Source organism: Chionomys nivalis, chromosome 10 (genome assembly GCF_950005125.1).
Source record: "Chionomys nivalis chromosome 10, mChiNiv1.1, whole genome shotgun sequence".
Classification (NCBI taxonomy): Eukaryota; Metazoa; Chordata; class Mammalia; order Rodentia; family Cricetidae; genus Chionomys; species Chionomys nivalis.
This window is the reverse complement of record NC_080095.1, coordinates 34,748,556-34,766,958: the sequence shown is the minus strand read 5'-3', so window position 1 is coordinate 34,766,958 and position 18,403 is coordinate 34,748,556. Positions and strand designations below refer to the sequence as shown.

At 41.0% G+C, this 18,403-nt stretch overlaps 1 protein-coding gene across 5 annotated transcripts in view; it reads right to left on the bottom strand.

Moving 5' to 3' along the window:
- Positions 1-18,403, bottom strand: part of Cep128 (centrosomal protein 128) — a 335,390-nt gene that overhangs the window by 236,521 nt on the left and 80,466 nt on the right. For all 5 annotated transcript variants that reach the window (XM_057783389.1, XM_057783390.1, XM_057783391.1 and 2 more), the window contains 3 exons: positions 15,802-15,876; positions 11,809-11,941; positions 7,357-7,508 (listed from right to left, as the gene is read on the bottom strand). In XM_057783389.1, the coding sequence (XP_057639372.1) occupies positions 7,357-7,508; positions 11,809-11,941; positions 15,802-15,876 (360 nt within the window). The remainder of the gene's footprint in view (positions 1-7,356; positions 7,509-11,808; positions 11,942-15,801; positions 15,877-18,403) is intronic.

Sequence of the window (18,403 nt, the reverse complement as noted above, 5' to 3'; positions counted from 1 at the left end):
CAAAACTCAAACTACAGCACAAAAGCACACAAACTAAACACCCCAGATATTCAACACATTATTTATAATGTCTAAGCAAAGTAAATAGTTTTAAGGGTCACACATTTGACTTCAAATCCCAGTTCTGGGACTCTGTGGCCTGAAAGGAGCAGATTATTCTCTCTGAACCAAAGCTATTCAATTTATAAAGCCATAGAGTAGCAACCTCTCAGAGGAATCACAACCCAAATCAGTCAAAGCAAGTCTGCAGCTTTGAAACATATCTACATGAAGTTAATTTATGACATCACTCACTGAACCCATAATATATAAGGATTTTCTCAAGCACATGAATGGTAAGTAGAATGCACACTTAGAATTCAGGAGCAAATTCTTACCTCATGCAAAACACACATTAAACTGATTCAAACTTTTAACGAGTTATAGAGAAGGCAAGACATCAAGGGCTACTTTCGTGTCATGTCAAATGAGTTTTATATAACTTTCCATTTCTAGCATAATAATTTTAACCACATACAATGTTATTGTCTTCCTAATAAGTAGAGAGACACATACAAGACACTAATCCAAAATATTAGTTCCCTTGAGTCTTAGTGATTAAAAATAATTGTTTCTCCACACATTCTATGAGAACATTTGCTTCATACAGCTACTTGTACTTTTTAATCATACCAAGCCTAAGACAAGTACAAGAAATAATGGTTCAATTTGTTAAATGCATTCATCTCTGTGAAGAAATGAAATATTAACTTGTTTCATTAACTGTGATGTTCATTACACAGATTTTAAATACATTATCTCTTCAGAATGTTTAACTATAGTTAACTTCTAGGGCCCAGAAATACACAATGGGAATCTGACCATAACACACATATCTTAAATTACATTTGTATTTTCTTAAATTTTTTTTGCACTCCACTGGACCGATAATTTCAGCCACATAACTCTTGATGCTTAACTTGATGCTTTGAGAAAAAAAAATTCAGGGCTGGAAAGATGGCGTGGTAGTCAAGGGCACTTGTTGCATCTGCAGAGGTTTGAGTCCCAGCACCACGTAGCAGTTCACAACTGTCTCCCCAAATATCAACTCTGTGGGCACCAGATATAGTCATGGTTCACATACATACTTGTAGGCAAATTACTTGTATATGTAAAATAATAAAACAAATCTTAAAAAATTTAAAGAACAGAAAATGTGGATATATATTATATAAAATCATTTTGCTTTAGAGGCTAGAGAGATGGCTCAGATGTTAAGATGCTGTGACCAAATACCTAAACAAAGCAGCTTAAGGTGGGAAGGATTTATTTGGGCCCAATGTTCACAGAGGATAGCCCATCATGGTGTGAGGACAGGATAAGCTGAAGATGGCTTGCAGTAGACATCACAAACATCTGGGCAGCAAAGTAAGCAGAAAAAACTTGGCCCAGGAGCAGAGAAGTTGCACCACTCATAACCTGAACTAAAGACACAATTTCTACCTAAGGAAAAAACTCACAAAAGTATAATAACCAATCAAAAGACAAGCTCATGGATACAGAACAAATCAGAAGCTGTCACTGCTGCAGCTGCCTTCATCCAGCCATTCTGCCCAGCAGTGAAGAGAACCAACCAACTGCAAGCTGTCTCTCTGGCATCTTCTCTGCTCTGACCACCCAAGAGAGCACAAGAACAAGAGAGAGTGTGCAACTCTCTCCCTCAGCTTTTAAACTGTGTTGCAGGCAGACAAGACCACACCCTAAGGCTTGCTACCCCAAAAGTCATTGGCTAAATGGATGGAAATCCCCTCACATATCTCCCCTTTTTATCTCTAAATAAGAAGGTGCTAATCCTACCATAAAACTATTCACAAAAGGGGAGGATGGGAGGAGCTCGGGGGATTGGGATGGTTGGGATATAGGAAGGGTGGATACGGGAGCAGCGAAGTATATATCCTAACTAAGGGAGCCATCTTAGGGTTGGCAAGAGACTTGACTCTAGAGGGGTTCGCAGATGTCCAGGGAGATGTCCCCAGCTGGTACCTTGGGCAACTGAGGAGAGGGAACCTGAAATGACCCTATCCTATACTGATGAATATCTTACATATCACCTTAGAACCTTCATCTGGCAATGGATCGAGGTAGAGACAGAGACTCAATTTGGAGCAATGGTCTGAGCTCTTAAGGTCCAAATGAGGAGCAGAAGGAGGGAGAACATGAGCAAGGAAATCAGGACCACGAGGGGTGCACCCACCCACTGTGACAGTGGATCTGATTTATTGGGAGCCCACCAAGGCCAGCTCGTCTGGGACTGAATAAGCATGGGTTGAAACTGGACTCTCTGAGCATGGCGGACAATGAAGGCTGATGAGAAGCCAAGGACAATGGCACTAGGTTTCGGTCCTAATACATGAACTGGCTTTGTGGGAGCTTAGCCTGTTTAGACGCTCACCTTCCTGGACGTAGATAGAAGACCTTCGTCTTCCCGCAGGGCAGAGAATTTGGACTGCTCTTCAGTATCGAGAGGGAGGGGGAATGGTGTGGGGGGTGGAGAAGAGGAGTGGGGATAGGGGGAGGGGAGTGGGGGGAGGGGGCAATATTTGGGAGGAGGGGAGGAAAATGGGAAACGGGGAGCAGGTGGAAATATTAATTAAAAAAGAATAAAAAAAAAAGACAAGCAACGTCAGTAAAACAAATTATGGGAGAAAAGACAGAAAATCGCAAGGATTCCTGTAACGGCATGTGAAAGAGGAAGAATCCGCACTGCAGCCATGAACACACGGCCCTTTAGCTATTGTTGTCATCTTGTCATCCATTCTGTCAACAGGTGAGTGTTTTATAGACAACGAGAGACTAATGATAGTTCCAAAGTGTAAGTGGATGAGCCAGCACCCTTGTGCTGTTCTCTCTGCTGAACTGCACTGCCGAGGGGAGCCAGTCATCTGGATCACTTCAATGGCAGGACACAGAACACGCGTCTCCAGATAAGAAGATGATATTCGAACATGATGTCTTACAAGATAAAAACATCATGTCAATTCTATCCTGGTGACAGGCTGCTGGCATAATCCTTAGCTCCTTTTCTACTTTATTGTGACCTACTTTGAAATTTTAAAGAAATATATCCAGATCATTTTAAGCCAATGTAAAGACATTAATAAAAAAAATATTAGTGATGTGGACAAAAGACAGATGGAGAGATTGTCACTTAGATCCCAATACTCCAAAAAGGCTTCAGGGAGGGAATACGTTAGAATTTCCTCAAAATGAAACAGCAGTGAAAAACTGAAACAAAGGCCAAATAAAGGATGGAAATTTGGGAAATTTAAGAAAAATGTTACTTGTCTAGACTTTATATGAGATTTTATAGAATTATAGAAAAGCCATGGTTAAAAAGAAAGGGCATTAATGATTAAACAAATTCTAAGCTGGGTGGTGGTGGCTCACGCCTAATTCCTGGGGAGGAAGCAGCAGGTTGCTCTCTGAGTTCGAGGCCAGCCTGGTCTACACAATGAGTTTTACGACAGCCAGGGCCACACAGAGAGACCCTGTCTTAAAAAAAAATCAAAACAAAAAATTTTTTAAAAGCAGAAATTCTAAGGACCACCATCACATACATGTTCTCAGGCTGGCCAATAATCTCATTTTGTACATCTATTTTGGTTTAACATATTTGATCTTTAAAAGAAGAGAAGTGCTGTCTCAGAGGGGAATACCTGCCATGCAAGTATCAGGATCTAAGTTCAATCCCACAGCCCAAGTAGAAGACAATCACAATAATATGCTAAGGGCAACACTGGAGACAGGTGAATCATGAAGATCACTCACTGGCCAGCCTAGCTAAATCAGAGAGTTCCAAGAACAGTGAGAGACCCTGTCTCAAACATACATGCAGTGGGGGCCAGCAAGGTGACTACCGGTTTTGTAAAGGGGCTTGCCAGCAAGCCTAACAACTGCGTTCATCCCTGGGACCACATGGTAGAAACAACTGACTCTTCCAAGTTGTCCTCTGACCTCCATCCATTGTAGTGTGTGCACATGTGGACACACACACAATAAGTGAATACATAAGTAAATAATTTTGGTTTTTTAATATGTTTCTAACTTAAATAGAATTACATCACATTCCCTCCTCCCTTTGCTTCCTCCAACTACTCCTGGCTTCCTTCCCTCAAACCTGTCCCATTCCCCCACTCTAAAAATGGCAGTCTGTTTTCTTTTATCGTTATACACACACACATATATACACACACAAACAACCTGCCAAGTCCATTTTTTTTTAGTTTGTGCATATGTGGTTGTGATTGCACAGATAACTAGCTTCAGTGGAGGAGACTCACCCAGGGGGCGAGGCTAATTCTCCTTCTCCCAGAAGACATTAGGAGACTACATCTATTAGCTACAGGTGAGACCCCGAAGATACATCTGTATTATAGCTCCTGTATCTATGGCTCAAAGAACATCCAAATAAAAGGGAAGAAATATTTTAAGAGCCAGAATATCAGAAAATCTGTTGTGAAGCACTCTCTTCTCAAACTGGATGCACAAACAAGACTGGAACAATAGCAAATCAATGTGTTCATGTTGGGGGGAGTCCCCACTCCCAGGCATATAGTTCTTCAAAGTACAAAAAAAAATAATGTGGAGAAGCTGTCAGAGGAAAAAATACTCAAGGTTTTACACACACACACACCAAAAAACATACATCCACAAACATATAAACAAATACACACACCTAACACAGGTGCACACACACACACAAAACACACACACAACTACAGGAGGTTAATTTCTGTCTGGCTATAAAGTACATAAGGCAACAATAGCCCAACATTCCCAAATTACCTAACATTTTATAAAAATACCCAAGAAACTAAAGGGCATTTGATCACATTTCAGAGGTAGTCTCAGCTGTCAGCACTACAACTCAGTGACCTATAACCCCTATTTCTCACAGACCTGTAGCAGATATAACTTTGAGAACAGAACCACAAGGTGTGAAAAACAAACAAGGCATAATCAGAAATATTGCTAAATCCAAAACAACTGAGAAAAATTTACTTAGACTGCTGAGGCAGGAGTTGGAAGCCAGCCTGGGCTACATAGTGAATCTAAAGCCACTCTGGGTTACAAAGACAGACCATGTCTGGAGGGGTGGAGTGGAGGAGCAAAGAAGCAGGGAGCTGAAAAGTAAAACTGTTTTTCCTGGAGGTGAATACTACATCTTTTCAATGTCTTCTTAAAGGCAGGGGTGGAGGGCAGGAGACACAACACAACTATGTTTCAAGAGCACCTGAGATGCAACTGACGGTACTGGTATGTGAATGAGGGCCTCTCTCCAACAGATTTGCAAGCAAACCCTGTACAACCAGGCCTAACCTATACGAAAATCACTCCCACGGGTTATTACTAAGTTGGAAACAGAGAATCAGGATCCCTTGAGACCATTATTAAGGTACTATAAACCATTTTTAAATACCAGTGGATTTCAAGATTTCCCCACACCACCTAATTTATATAATAAAAGGAGCAATAATATGAGCAAAGGGACCAAGCCGAGGATGTGGACACCCACTTGAAACAGCTGCCCTGAGCTAAGGGAGCTCACTGACCCCTGACACTGACGGCAGGGGAAGCTGCATAACCACACCAGGCCCTCTGAAAGTGGGTGACGGCTGTATTGCTGGGGCAGTCTGTGGGGCCCCTGGCAGTCAGACCAGGATTATCCCCGGGCTTGAACTGGCTTTGTGGAGCTCATTCTCTTTGGAGTGATACCTTGCTCAGCTTAGATACAACGGGAAAGGCCTTGGTCCTGCTTCAAAGTGATGTGTCAGAGTTTGCTGAGTCTCCATGGGAAGGCTCACCCTCTCTGAGGAGTGGATGGGTCAGAGTTTGCTGAGTCTCCATGGGAAGGCTCACCCTCTCTGAGGAGTGGATGGGTCAGAGTTTGCTGAGTCTCCATGGGAAGGCTCACCCTCTCTGAGGAGTGGATGGGGGTGGGGTGGGGGAAAGGTGGGGGGAATGGGAGGAGGTGAAGAAATGAGAACTGGGATTGGAATATAAAATGAAAAAAAAGATTATTTTTAAAAAAAATAAATAAATTTAAAGAAAAAAGAGGGGAGAGAGGAAGGAAGAAAGGGAGGGAGGAGAGAGGGAGGGAGGGAGGGAGGGAGGGAGGGAGGGAGGGAGGGAGGGAGGGAGGGAGGGAGGGAGGGAGGGAGGGAAAGGAAACAAACAAGGAAGAAAAAGAAGAAGAAAACAGGGAACACGCTGTGGCTAAAACGGCAGCACTGTTACACTGGTTTTTGACCCCTGATATTTATAGCTTTGTTCTACCTCTACTTAACTTCTGCTAACCAGCCCTACTTGGGCACTTCCATCAGCAGGACCAGGGCCACACTAATACCCATGAAGCAAATTTTAGAGGCCATATTGTTGCAATGGAGCTATTTCTGGTATTTATTAAACATCTAGAAAGCTTAGGAAAGACTACACCAATCTTTCTTTATCTTTACTATCTCTGTGATCTAAATCTTGAATGAAATCGAAAAGGTATTTTTAGTGACATGCTGACAAGATAAAAGAGAAACTCAGGCTAAAGAAACATCACTGGTTCCTTTGGGTTATATAAAGTCGGGCACTGTGAGCATCAATTTTCTACCTATCACTATAATTATGGAAACTCTTCAAATGTGGCAACTTATTAGAAGGCAACCGCACTAATAAACAGATGCAGGGGAGAGCTGATACATATCTATTTCCAAATGTGCCATCAATGTTTGATCTAATTTGCATAATTATAATTGGAATTAAGTTGTTTCCTTTCATGAGGTCCTTTTCTTTGATTTTTAATATATTCTGATAATTACCTCATCTGTGCTAGATAAAAGACACACAGGAAACAGCAGCGCCTGCTTTCGCTTCATTCGCGGTCACCACGTATTCATGAGCACCCCACAACTCCGGTTCCTGAGGGCATGGCGGTGCCCCTTCAGGCAAACACTTACTGACATGGGAGCCTGAAGCGTTCTGAAGAAGAGCTATCACTGGGTTCTTTTCGCTGCTATCCGCCACGCTCATCCCCAAAATAAACTACTGCTATCTCAGATAAGAAAGCCCTTCCTGTGTGCAGGTCCAAAAGTGACTTCACGTCTAAGAAGAGAAGAGGCTTTCACTTTGAAATAATGAAGGAAGTCCTGAAAGAAAATCTGAGCTCTACAGAGGCACTATATAGGAATCAAGCAGTTGTTAGCTTTACTTTATATTCTTCATCTCCAAAACTAGCTCTCAAAATAATACAACTTCTGATTAAAATTTCTTTAAGCAACTGGGGAGAATAAAATCGTCTGTCAAGTGTAGACTAAAGGTAGACGTCACCTCGACTTGTGCTGACAAACTTGCTTTCTCCTGCTCTTTCCGCTCCATGCAGCGCTTCACCTCCTCTAACTCGGAAGCCATGGCGTTGAAGTTCAGGTGCACTCGCAGTTCCGCCATCTGCCTCTCCAGACTCTGCTTCTCCCGCTCGACCCCTTAAGAGGTAAATGGAAAGCTCATTGGTTATTCTTTATTCACAGAAGAACAACCACTTTGGGTCTTAATGTCCTAACTACCATAAACCACTCAACCAGCACTGCAGACTTCTCCAATCTGTCATCTCCAGCCTCAGGGGTCTCGCACATTCATGAGCACCAAACAATAACATGTCTCAATCAGCTAAACTCAGAATGCAGTATCAATCTAAATCAGGTACACTATCAAGTCTTATGTAGTTTCCAAATACATAGGAAGCTACACCATCCTACTTTCTGACAGGAATATTTTCAGTGTTCCCTAATTTCTGACAGAGTTTATTTTAGGAAACTCCTATAGCTCTTGTTCACTACACTCCTTGCGTGTCTACATTACTTGCCAACTTTAAAGCAAAAACACTGGATTCAAGCAGGCTACTATATATACTGAAGCTACTGAGGCTTACACAGGGCAATGCTGTCCCTACATATAAACAACAAATGGTCCTCCTCGATCTCTGTAAGACTGACTGCTGGCTCACTAACTCTCCCGAATTCTGGACTATACCTGAAATTACAAAACTGAACAACATACATTATTTAATTCAACACAAAATGCTTGGTCAATGAGACACAGAACATTTTATTATGCTCTTCACATATGAAAATGGGCAACATAAAAATCCATTGGCACAATGAGCTTGCATTATAAGAATGGACAAATACACAAAATGCTTCCTTTACTCTAAAATATTAGCAATTAGAATATATATTAACAATTCAACCACTGTTTTCCCAATAATTGTCTCTCTAGAGAAGGAGTGAAGTAAATATGAACACATCAAATTTGTATATAATTTACAAATTACATTCCAATTTGAGATACACAGTAAAGGTCTCAAACTCGCACATTGAAAGGGGAGACATACAGGCTCTTCAATAGCATAAAAACAGCCTGACAGACGACAATAAAAAGAACACAGGGAGAACGGGGAACTAAGTTATACTTATACAACAGATACAAACTTCACTACGCTAAGAGAGATGGCACTCGAGTGCTACTCTGGATAACGGAAACAGTATAAAGTGCAGGCTACAAAACAGGATTTAATATTCAGGTAGCTTCATACTCAACAATTAACCAATACAAGGGCAGGAAGAGACAGAGGCAGCAGGAAGCTCATGCATGGCCAGGCACTGGACCATTCAACTTTATCCTAAAAACCAAGGGATCGCAAGATTAAATCTTGCACATTAGATAAGGATTTTAACCAGCCAGGTAGTCTCTCTCTCTCTCACACACACACACACACACACACACACACACACACACCAGTTAGTTCCAGTTTTCAAGAGGCTAAAGCAGGAGTATCATAAGTTCAAGGATAGCCTGGCCTCCATGGATATGTGTTTTCATAAATTTTATAAATATACTATAAATAGACATATATGGGATTCTGTACATATGTATAATAAGTCTCAGTAAAATGACTTTATGATATTTTCAATGATACATATAAATTAGTGTGGCTACCTACTGGAACATATACATATTCTATAAAATACATAGGTACAATGTATACATATATACACTTCATCAAATAGGTATATATTTGGAATGCATACATACCAAATGTTTTATATTTTATAGCATTTTAAACACATAAAATACCAATGTGGGTAAATATACATATGTACATACACAAGTTTCCTATACAAGAAAATATTTAACAAAATTAGAATATTTAAAACATTAACAAAATAGAAGAAAAATTATGCTCTCCTCACAAATCCAGAGAACTGTTATATACACTCTGGGAAGATGCTCGCTTCAATATGGGACAGTAATTAGAAACTCAAGTTTGTGGAAGCAAATTTACATCTACCTATGGTCTGAATGGCCATCAAAAATTCATGCTGAAGCCTGCTAGTGCAACACTGTAAGATGGAGAACCTTCAAGAACTGAGTAGCTCATAAGAGTTCCACTCTTCTGGATGGGTTAATGCCCTGCTGCAGGCGAGTTCGTCATTAGGAGTATGGCTTTGCTATCAATGGTTTTACCCTCCCAAATGAACATTTTCAATTGACTCTCAGGTTCATTCTCATTCACCCTCTCCCTTCTCTTTCCCCTTCTCCCTGGCCCCCACTGGACATGTCATCTGGCCCTTCCCTTCTCATTCCTGGCAGTCTTCTCTCATCCTGTAATGCCATCCACTGTGATTTTATACAGCAAGGCTGCCACCACATGCAGCCCCTGCATCTGAACTTCTCAGCTACCAAATTTGTGAGAAATGCATTTATTTTCTTTAATCACTGAGGGGAACAGTACCATTCTATGGTCAGGAAAACAATGTACAGGTAGTGTTCAATATCTATCTCATAAGAATCCAACACACTGGAGTGAGAGGTTTTAGTAAAGATAATAAAACAAACAGCTGGTGCCTTAGAGGGATGCCCTGGGTAGCAGTATAGGAGATAGGTTTAGGGGAGCCAGAGCACAGCAAGGCAAGTTTAAGTGGAAGAACAAGTGAGTTGACACATGCCAAATATGGGGTCCTGGAATAAGGAAAAGAGAGGTGACTGATTTGAGAGCTATCAGAAGCCATGAGAGACGTGTGGCTGGAATCCCAACAGCCAGAGAATACAGCACGTGATCCCAGCTGCAAAGCTAGCCTAACTGAGAGAAGGAGATCCTGTCTCCAATATAAAAGAAAATGAGAGAGCTGAAGACAGATGTACAACAGACTAGAGACAGGGACCAATTAATGAGTGGAGAAAAGAAATTATTTCAGATGTTTGTGTTTTAGGCTGAAATATCTGGATCGGGGAATGAAACCACCAATCAAGATAAGGAGGAGGAAAAAGGCCTCCTTTTGCTTTTTACTTAGAAAATATTTCATTTCAGTAAGAACTTATTTATATTGTACAATATCATATAAAAACGAAGAAAAATTTAATATTTCCAGACCATTATGGCTGTCAATATGTGCACAAAGTCAACTCAACAATGAAAATTGGGATACTTCCTTCAAAGCTGACAACAGTTTCCATCAAACATTTAGTTACGTGAATATATGAAGACCAGAAATAGAAATATCTTATGTGTCAACAAACAACAAACAGTTTTTTCAGCTTTCTCAGTCATTGGTACAAAAATATTGAGAATTCCAGAAAAAAAAAAAGAAAAAACAGGAAATTAAAAAAAACTCAGAAAATAGCAAACTTCTCTTACTCTAGTGGTTACCTGGCACCATTTGGTTTTTTTTTTTTTTTTTTTTTTTTTTTTTTTTTTGGTTTTTCGAGATAGGGTTTCTCTGTGGCTTTGGAGCCTGTCCTGGAACTAGCACCATTTGGTTTTATTAGCCTCTCAATCATCACCTCAGGAGAAGGCATTCTATAGTAGCATCATCAAAACAGACAAGGCACGGTCAGTACTATGTCACAGGCAGGAACAAGACATTTCACATTGACAGAGGTATGGAAAGAATGTCGTGCACCTACGTAATACTGGAGGATGCAACTCCAAAGGCTTTAGAGAAATGTGCTTTGGAGAGAGGGTGGATTCAGTTGTTAATCTACTGACTGCACATTCTGTGGACGGGAGGAACCAACCGGCAACTCCATCTGCTCGGCACAAGTCAGAAGACTAAGTAGAAGCAGGCTCAGGGGTGGTTCCAGCAGGTAATAGCTAAAGCATAGGATCAAATAGCTCTCAAAAAATGCTAAATAAGAAAAGCCATCAATAGGACACAAGGCAAAAATCAACCTCTGATCACAAAACACGAACAAGGGGACAGCTAAGGCAGAAGAACTAGGAAGGCTCAGGGGCATGATGGCAGCGGAAGAGCTTCGAGAACCAAAAAACAGACAAATGAGCTAAGTAATAAAGATGCTCTGAATTTGACTATGACCAGTATCGAATCAAGCTGAGAATAGATTCCACTTTCCATTTTCCAGATAACAGGCTCCAAATAATAATTGTTCACATATTAAAAATTAGGGGGAAAAAAGAAAAGATAAAATAAAGGCACATTTACAACTTCATTACAAAGAAACACACGTAAAAAAGAGATGGTACTGAAAACTTCACCAAAACGTTTGGAAGTTCTTTCTTAGACAATGCCCATGAGACAAGAAGGTTTGGTGATGGAAATGCGTTGAGAAATCAAGCAAAATAGAAATTCAAATCAAATTCTAGACTATAACAAACTTGTTGAAAAACTTTGTAGATGATTAAGAAATTAGAAAGATTAATAAGTACGGCATGAGGAGTGCTCCTATGGGGATGGGAAGTGACATAGGCAGCATGCAGAATTATACCTCTTCTAAACCTCCAGTCATCTCTTAGATCATCCTGGTGGCTTGACTGTTGCTTGGCAATGGAAGATACTTGATGTTGTAAACCCTTCCGGTCACCTTCCGCTTTGGTAAGCTGGGTACGTAGTTCTTCCACCTAAAAGCATTTAGTAAAAATAAGACTGTTATCAGTTTTCAAAAGCAGAAAGCAAACAGAATCACAGATAACTATAAACTGTTTCCTGGGTGAAAACATCTGCTTCTACTGGGCTATTGTGGTACAAGACAAAGCCAGCTTGGTTCCTAGGCTACCCCCCACCTAGAGGGAAGTTTCCATCCCGTGCTTTTTTTTTTCCACAAGGAACGCCTTTTCTGCTCTGTGTCCATAGTGACAAACAACTTCAACACCTCTTAGTTTTTCCTTCCTACTTCTGGGAATTTAACCTGAAACCTTTTTTTAAAATCATAATATCTCTATTTCCAAATGACGACCATCCTCATTGTAGCCATTGAGTTAATTATTAGGTGGCTTCCAAGTTCAACATTATTTTGTATATGTTATAGTAAGACCAACGGAAGCCTCACAGAGGATATGTAAGTTATGCAAATGGGAAGTTAACCATAGGGTATTTGCACAAGTTCTTCTCAAAATGATCCAGGACCTTACTTCCTTTTATATCCTCAGACTTTACCACTCTCTAACCTAAAGCAAAGATGATATTTCTACCTCAAGACCCAGCTATACCACTACTGGTATACATTCAAAGGATGCTCATCACACCACAAGTATTATTTATAATAACCAGAACCTAGAAAGAACTTAGATGCCCCTCAACTGAAGAATGGATAAAGAAAATGTGGTATATTCACACAATAGAGTACTACTCAGCTGTTAAAAACAATGACATCAGGAAATTTGCATGCAAATGGATGAAACTAGAAAAAAAAATCATCCTGAGTGAGATAACCCAGACTCAGAAAGGCAAACATGGTATATACTCACTCATAAGTGGATATTAACTTTAAAGTTAAGGATAACCATGCTACAATCTAGAGACCCAGAGAGGCTAGAGAACAAGAAGGGCCCAGGAGCAGAATGCATGGATCTCCCAGGCAGAGGAAATAGAGGAAATCCCCATTTAGACTGTGGGTAGTGGGCATGGGAACTTGACAGATGGGGGGGGGGTGAGTGGAGGGAGAGAGCGCTGAGAAAAATGACTGAAAGGGAAGCTTTAAGAACCTGGGTAGAAGCCTGATCCAAGGGAAACTTCCATGAATTCCAGAACCTTTTTTTTTTCTTTCTTTCTTTCTCCCCTTTTTTTTCTTTTATTCTTCCCTACTCAAAATTTCCAACTGCTCCCCGCTTCCCACCTCCCTCCCCGTCCTCCCACACATTGCCCCCTCCCCCCGCTCCCCTCCCCCACTCCCACCCCACCTCTCCTCCCCCTAGTCCACTCCCCCTCCCTCTCGACACTGAAGAGCAGTCCAAATTCCCCGCTCTACATGAAGACCAAGGTCCTCCCACTTCTATCTAGGTCCAGGAAGGTGAGCCTCCAAACAGGCTACGCTCCCACAAAGCCAGTTCATGTATCAGGATCGAAACCCAGTGCCATTGTCCTTGGCCTCCCATCAGCCCTCATTGTCCGCCCTGCTCAGAGAGTCCAGTTTCAACCCATGCCCATTCAGTCCCAGTCCAGCTGGCCTTGGAGAGCTCCCAATAGATCAGCTCCACTGTCACAGTGGGTGGGTGCACCCCTCGTGGTCCTGACTTCCTTGCTCATGTTCTCCCTCCCTCTGCTCCCCACTTGGACCCCAAGAGCTCAGATGGTTGATCCAAATTGGGTCTCTGTCTCTCTCTCGATCCATCGCCAGATGAAAGTTCCTGTGCCATTCTCCTTGGCCTCTCGTCAGCTCTCATTGTCCACCACATTAAGAGAGTCCGTTTTTATCCCATGTTTTTTTCAGTAGCAGTCCAGCTGGCCTTGGTGAGCTCCCAATAGATCAGCCCCCCTGTCTCAGTGGTTGGGTGCACCCCTCATGGTCCTGACTTCCCCGTCCATGTTCTCCCTCCCTCCGCTCCTCATTATAACCCCGGGAGCTCAGTCCGGTGCTCCAGTGTGGGTCTCTGTCTCCATCTCCATCCATCGCCAGATGAAGGCTCCATGGCGACATGCAAGATATTCATCAGTATGATTATAGGATAGGTTCATTTCAGGTTCCCTATCCCCAGGTGCCCCAATGAACCAACTGGGGACATTGCCCTGGGCTTAGAACCTTTTTAAGGAAGGCAAGTGTGCTACCACTGAGCAACATCCTAATTGTGGTGGTTTGAATAAGATGCCCCCCGTAGCTCATTTATTTGAATGCTTAGGGAGTGGAATTAGGAGTTGTGTCCTTGTTGGGATAGATGTGGCCCTGTTGGAAGAAGTGTATCACTAGGGGTGGGCTTTGGGCCCAGTGTCTCTCTCTTTGTGCTGCCTTCTGATCTGGATGTAGAACACTCAGCTGTTTCTCCAGCACCATGTCTGCCTGCGTGTTGCAATGTTTCCCCTCCAGGACAATGGACTAAACCTCTGAAAATGTAAACAAACCTCAATTAAATGCTTTCCTTTATAGGAGGTGCTGTGGTCATGGTGTCTCTTCAGAGCAATAGAACAGTGACTAGCATACTAATCTAAGTATATTTTAATTTTTTAACTGTTTTTTCAGACAGGTTTTTCTTACATATCCCAGGTTAGTTTCTTGCAGCAATCCTCCTGCCTCGGATTCCTGAGTTCTGATATTACTATCACATAGGTTATGTGCTACCATGCCTGCTTCAAATACAACTGTATCTGACTTTACTACTACTCATTACCTCTAATTTATTTTCTTAATCTTCACCTGTTTTCTATCATGAAAACATGCCATGCTGGTGATTAAACTCAAATGAAGGGATCATGACTTAGTGTATTACAATATCAAAACAGACCTCAGGAAAGCAGTAGACCACTGACGTATAAGCTTCTAATTCGTCTTGATATGTATACAAAGAGACTGGTAAAATTTCGACCATATAACAAATACATCCCCGACAACCAAAATCAAATAAGCAATGGGAAAAAAATCTGGCTAAAGTCACGATGACAACGTGCAAAGAAGTTTTTTGCATCAAAAACTGAAAAAAAAATGTTACAAATCGGCACTTAAAAATTATATACCAACATCCAGAAAACACACTCTGAGCTCTGCCAACATTAGTTTCTCGTGACCAATGATTACAGAACAAACATCTTAAAGGCTCCGCAAAGCAGGTGCCACGTTCATTTTCAGTACCACTGTGAGGATGCAGAAGGAATTCTGAGCACCTAGGACACTGGACACCCTGGCCAGAAGAGCATAAGAAATATGAAACCATATCGAACAACAAAAGGAGACATGGTCAGATTTAATAAACACAGGAAGAGAGGCAGTTATAAACACATCTACCCTTATCCAGTGTATGTAAGCTGACCATTTAAAATTATTCAAATTTAGACATCAGGAGCCCCCAACTCCTATTAGTCTAATGGGCCACAAAGCATTAGACCTGACAACTAAGCCTCATCTTTGGTTAAAAGGAGCCGGCTGCATCTTGACCACAAGAGCAAAGCAGTGATGTATTCAAAGGAACTTAGACAGTCAAAGGTCTATTCAATGTATTTTCTCCTTCCTCTTTATTCTCCAGTGCCTCCTTGAATAGAATTAAGCTCCTGGGAAATTTTATCTTACACATCCAGTGTGCTTGTACACTGTTCTGCCGAGAGAGATAAGTAGAAAGTCAGAGCAGCAGTCAGCAAAATACATTGTCACAGCGGAAACCAGGGATGGCTTTTCTGAGAGCTCGCCGATCTTCCTATCTGCATTCTGTGCTAACATCCATGCCCTAGGGGGAAAATTCTAGATCTAGATTTTTTTTCTTCTCACAAAGACATTTGAGAGAGGAGACTCCATCCAGATTTAATAAAACAGCAGACTGTCTTAGTTTGATAGACTCACCTGATGCAAAAGTGTTTCTCTGCTGCCTTCAGATTGACTCAGCAGTCGGCGTGAGAGCTCCAATTCCTGTTCCAGCTATAGTTTCAAAAAGATAAAAATGGAAAATGAGGCACAAAATAACTGTGCCCAATGAACAAAATATGCCCAATGGGCCACAATTTAAGAAGAAAACAGCAAAATAGTTTCTAGGACATGCTCACAATGAGTGGGAACGGATGGGCATTTCAGCATGAACACACATTTAACTTCCATTAAAATCATGTGAATAATCTATAGAACTGGAGTTGCATAAAGCCTGCTAGAGATCGGGGCCCTAATCAGTTTCATCTTGACTCTGACCCAACCCCCTATTCCCATCCCGAGCCTCAATCATCTCTAAAATAATCATTTTTACCAATCTCTTGACATCCCCATCCAGGTCTTAATAAATTTAATGAAACTACAAAACAATGCTTTCTTGGACAAGAAAGGTCAACGTTTCTAAATTAGAACAAAAACTATAGAGATCAAATAATTCAGAGTATATTTCACCTAATTTTTTAAGCTTCTAAATTCAAAAAATATATTTAAATTTTCATTAATAATATTGATAATAGACAAATACCCATGGAAAATATCATCAGTTAGCTGAGCAAATATCCTAAAAGTTCAGACTATACCTACTTACTTCAAGGTGAAGAATGCAATAAAATGAAATATAAGTTGTTTTGGTGTTGTTTTTTTCTTTATGTGGAGCTTATATGTGCTGTACTTGTTTACATTTTGAAACATAAGGAAATACCAAAATTTTGTATTAAGGTGCTTTTAAGTAGTTAAATGTTTACTTTAAATAATCATTTCATTCAAACAAACCACCATCATTTAACACCTGTACGAAAAATAAGCTAAAAAGATCTGTAGAATCACTGTGACTTGTACTATTGACAATTTCCTGGTTTAATATTCGAAGGCAATTACATAAAAAGTATGATCACCGACAGAAACAGAGGGAAAAGTACAAGAGACTTCTCTATACATTTTGTTTGGAAACATCCTATGACTCTATAATCATTTCACAATGGACTGACCCTACTGCATGTGTGTGTTTGTGCATGTGTGCACAACAAGTGTGTGTATGTAGTCTAGAAAACATGCATGCTAATATCAAAGGTTAGCATCCTATATCTACCTCAATCACTTGCCACCTTGCTTTCTGAGACAAGGTCTCTCACTGAACCTAGAGCTCTCCATTTGGCTAGACTGGCTGACCAGCAAGCCTGCAGGATCCTCCTGCCTCTATATCTCCAGCACTGGGATTATTGGGGTACACCAACATGCTAAGCTTTTACTTGGATGCTACAAATATGAATTTAGGTCCTTGTGTTTATATAATAAACAGTTTATTAACACACCTTTCCAATTACCAAAGTATTTTTTATCCATTTATGCAATAGGACTTTAAAATTATACACATAGCTAATAAAGTATATGTGTTACCACCAAACCCATAAAAATATTATTATTGTTCTCTTGAGTCTACAGTGAAATAAAGAAGGAAAAAGGAATCACACTTCAGGGGAAATGACTTTGAAATCAAGCAAGCCCCTACTGGTCAGAAACCCATCCTAACCTCAACAGTCAACTCCCAAGGGACAAACCCAAGGGCTCACATACCCTGCCTCACATGGAGGCAGTAAGGAAGCAGGACTAAAGTCTACAGAGAATGGTTAGCATTCAGGAAGTAAAGGTAAAAAAGGGATAGTGAGCTAACAGCAGGAACTTTCCTTCAAAGTTCCTTATCTTAAAACTACTTACTTGAAAACGGAAAGGCTATTTGGTCTCTGAATCACCTTTAAGAGCTAAGGTGCTGGACTCTGTGTATTCACAGATGTGGTAGAAAAGGGCCTAAACAACTAATGAGAATGCAGAGTATGGTGGTCTTGGTAATAATGTACTCTGTAGAGTCATATATTTGAATACATAGTCACTAGGGTGTGAAACTGTTTGAAAGGATTAGAAGGATTAGGAGGTGGGTGTGACCCTGTTGGAGTAGGTGTGACCTTATTGGAAGAAATGTGTTATTGGTGGTGGACTTTGAGGTTTCAAAACCCATGCCAAGCCCAGTGTCATTCTCTCTGCCTACAGATCAGGATATAGAACTCTCAGCTACTGCACCACACCTACCTATATGCTGCCATGTTCCCTGCCATGATAATGGACTCTGAAATTGTAAGCAAGCCCCTAATAAAATGTTTTCTTTCCTAAGAGTTGTTTTGTTCATGCTGTTTCTTCACATCACGAGACAGTGACTGAGACGGAGGATATTTTCAAATCTGAGCTGCTAACTACACATATCTATTATAAAGAAAATGAACACATACATGCCTAGCAGGTCTTTTTTTTTTTTTTTTTTTTTTTGGTTTTTCGAGACAGGGTTTCTCTGTGGTTTTGGAGCCTGTCCTGGAACTAGCTCTTGTAGACCAGGCTGGTCTCGAACTCACAGAGATCCGCCTGCCTCTGCCTCCCGAGTGCTGGGATTAAAGGCGCAGCAGGTCTTTTGTAACTAACCTTCAACAGTCAAGTTTTTTTTTTTCAGTGTTCTCCAGCAAGGAAATAGAAAATT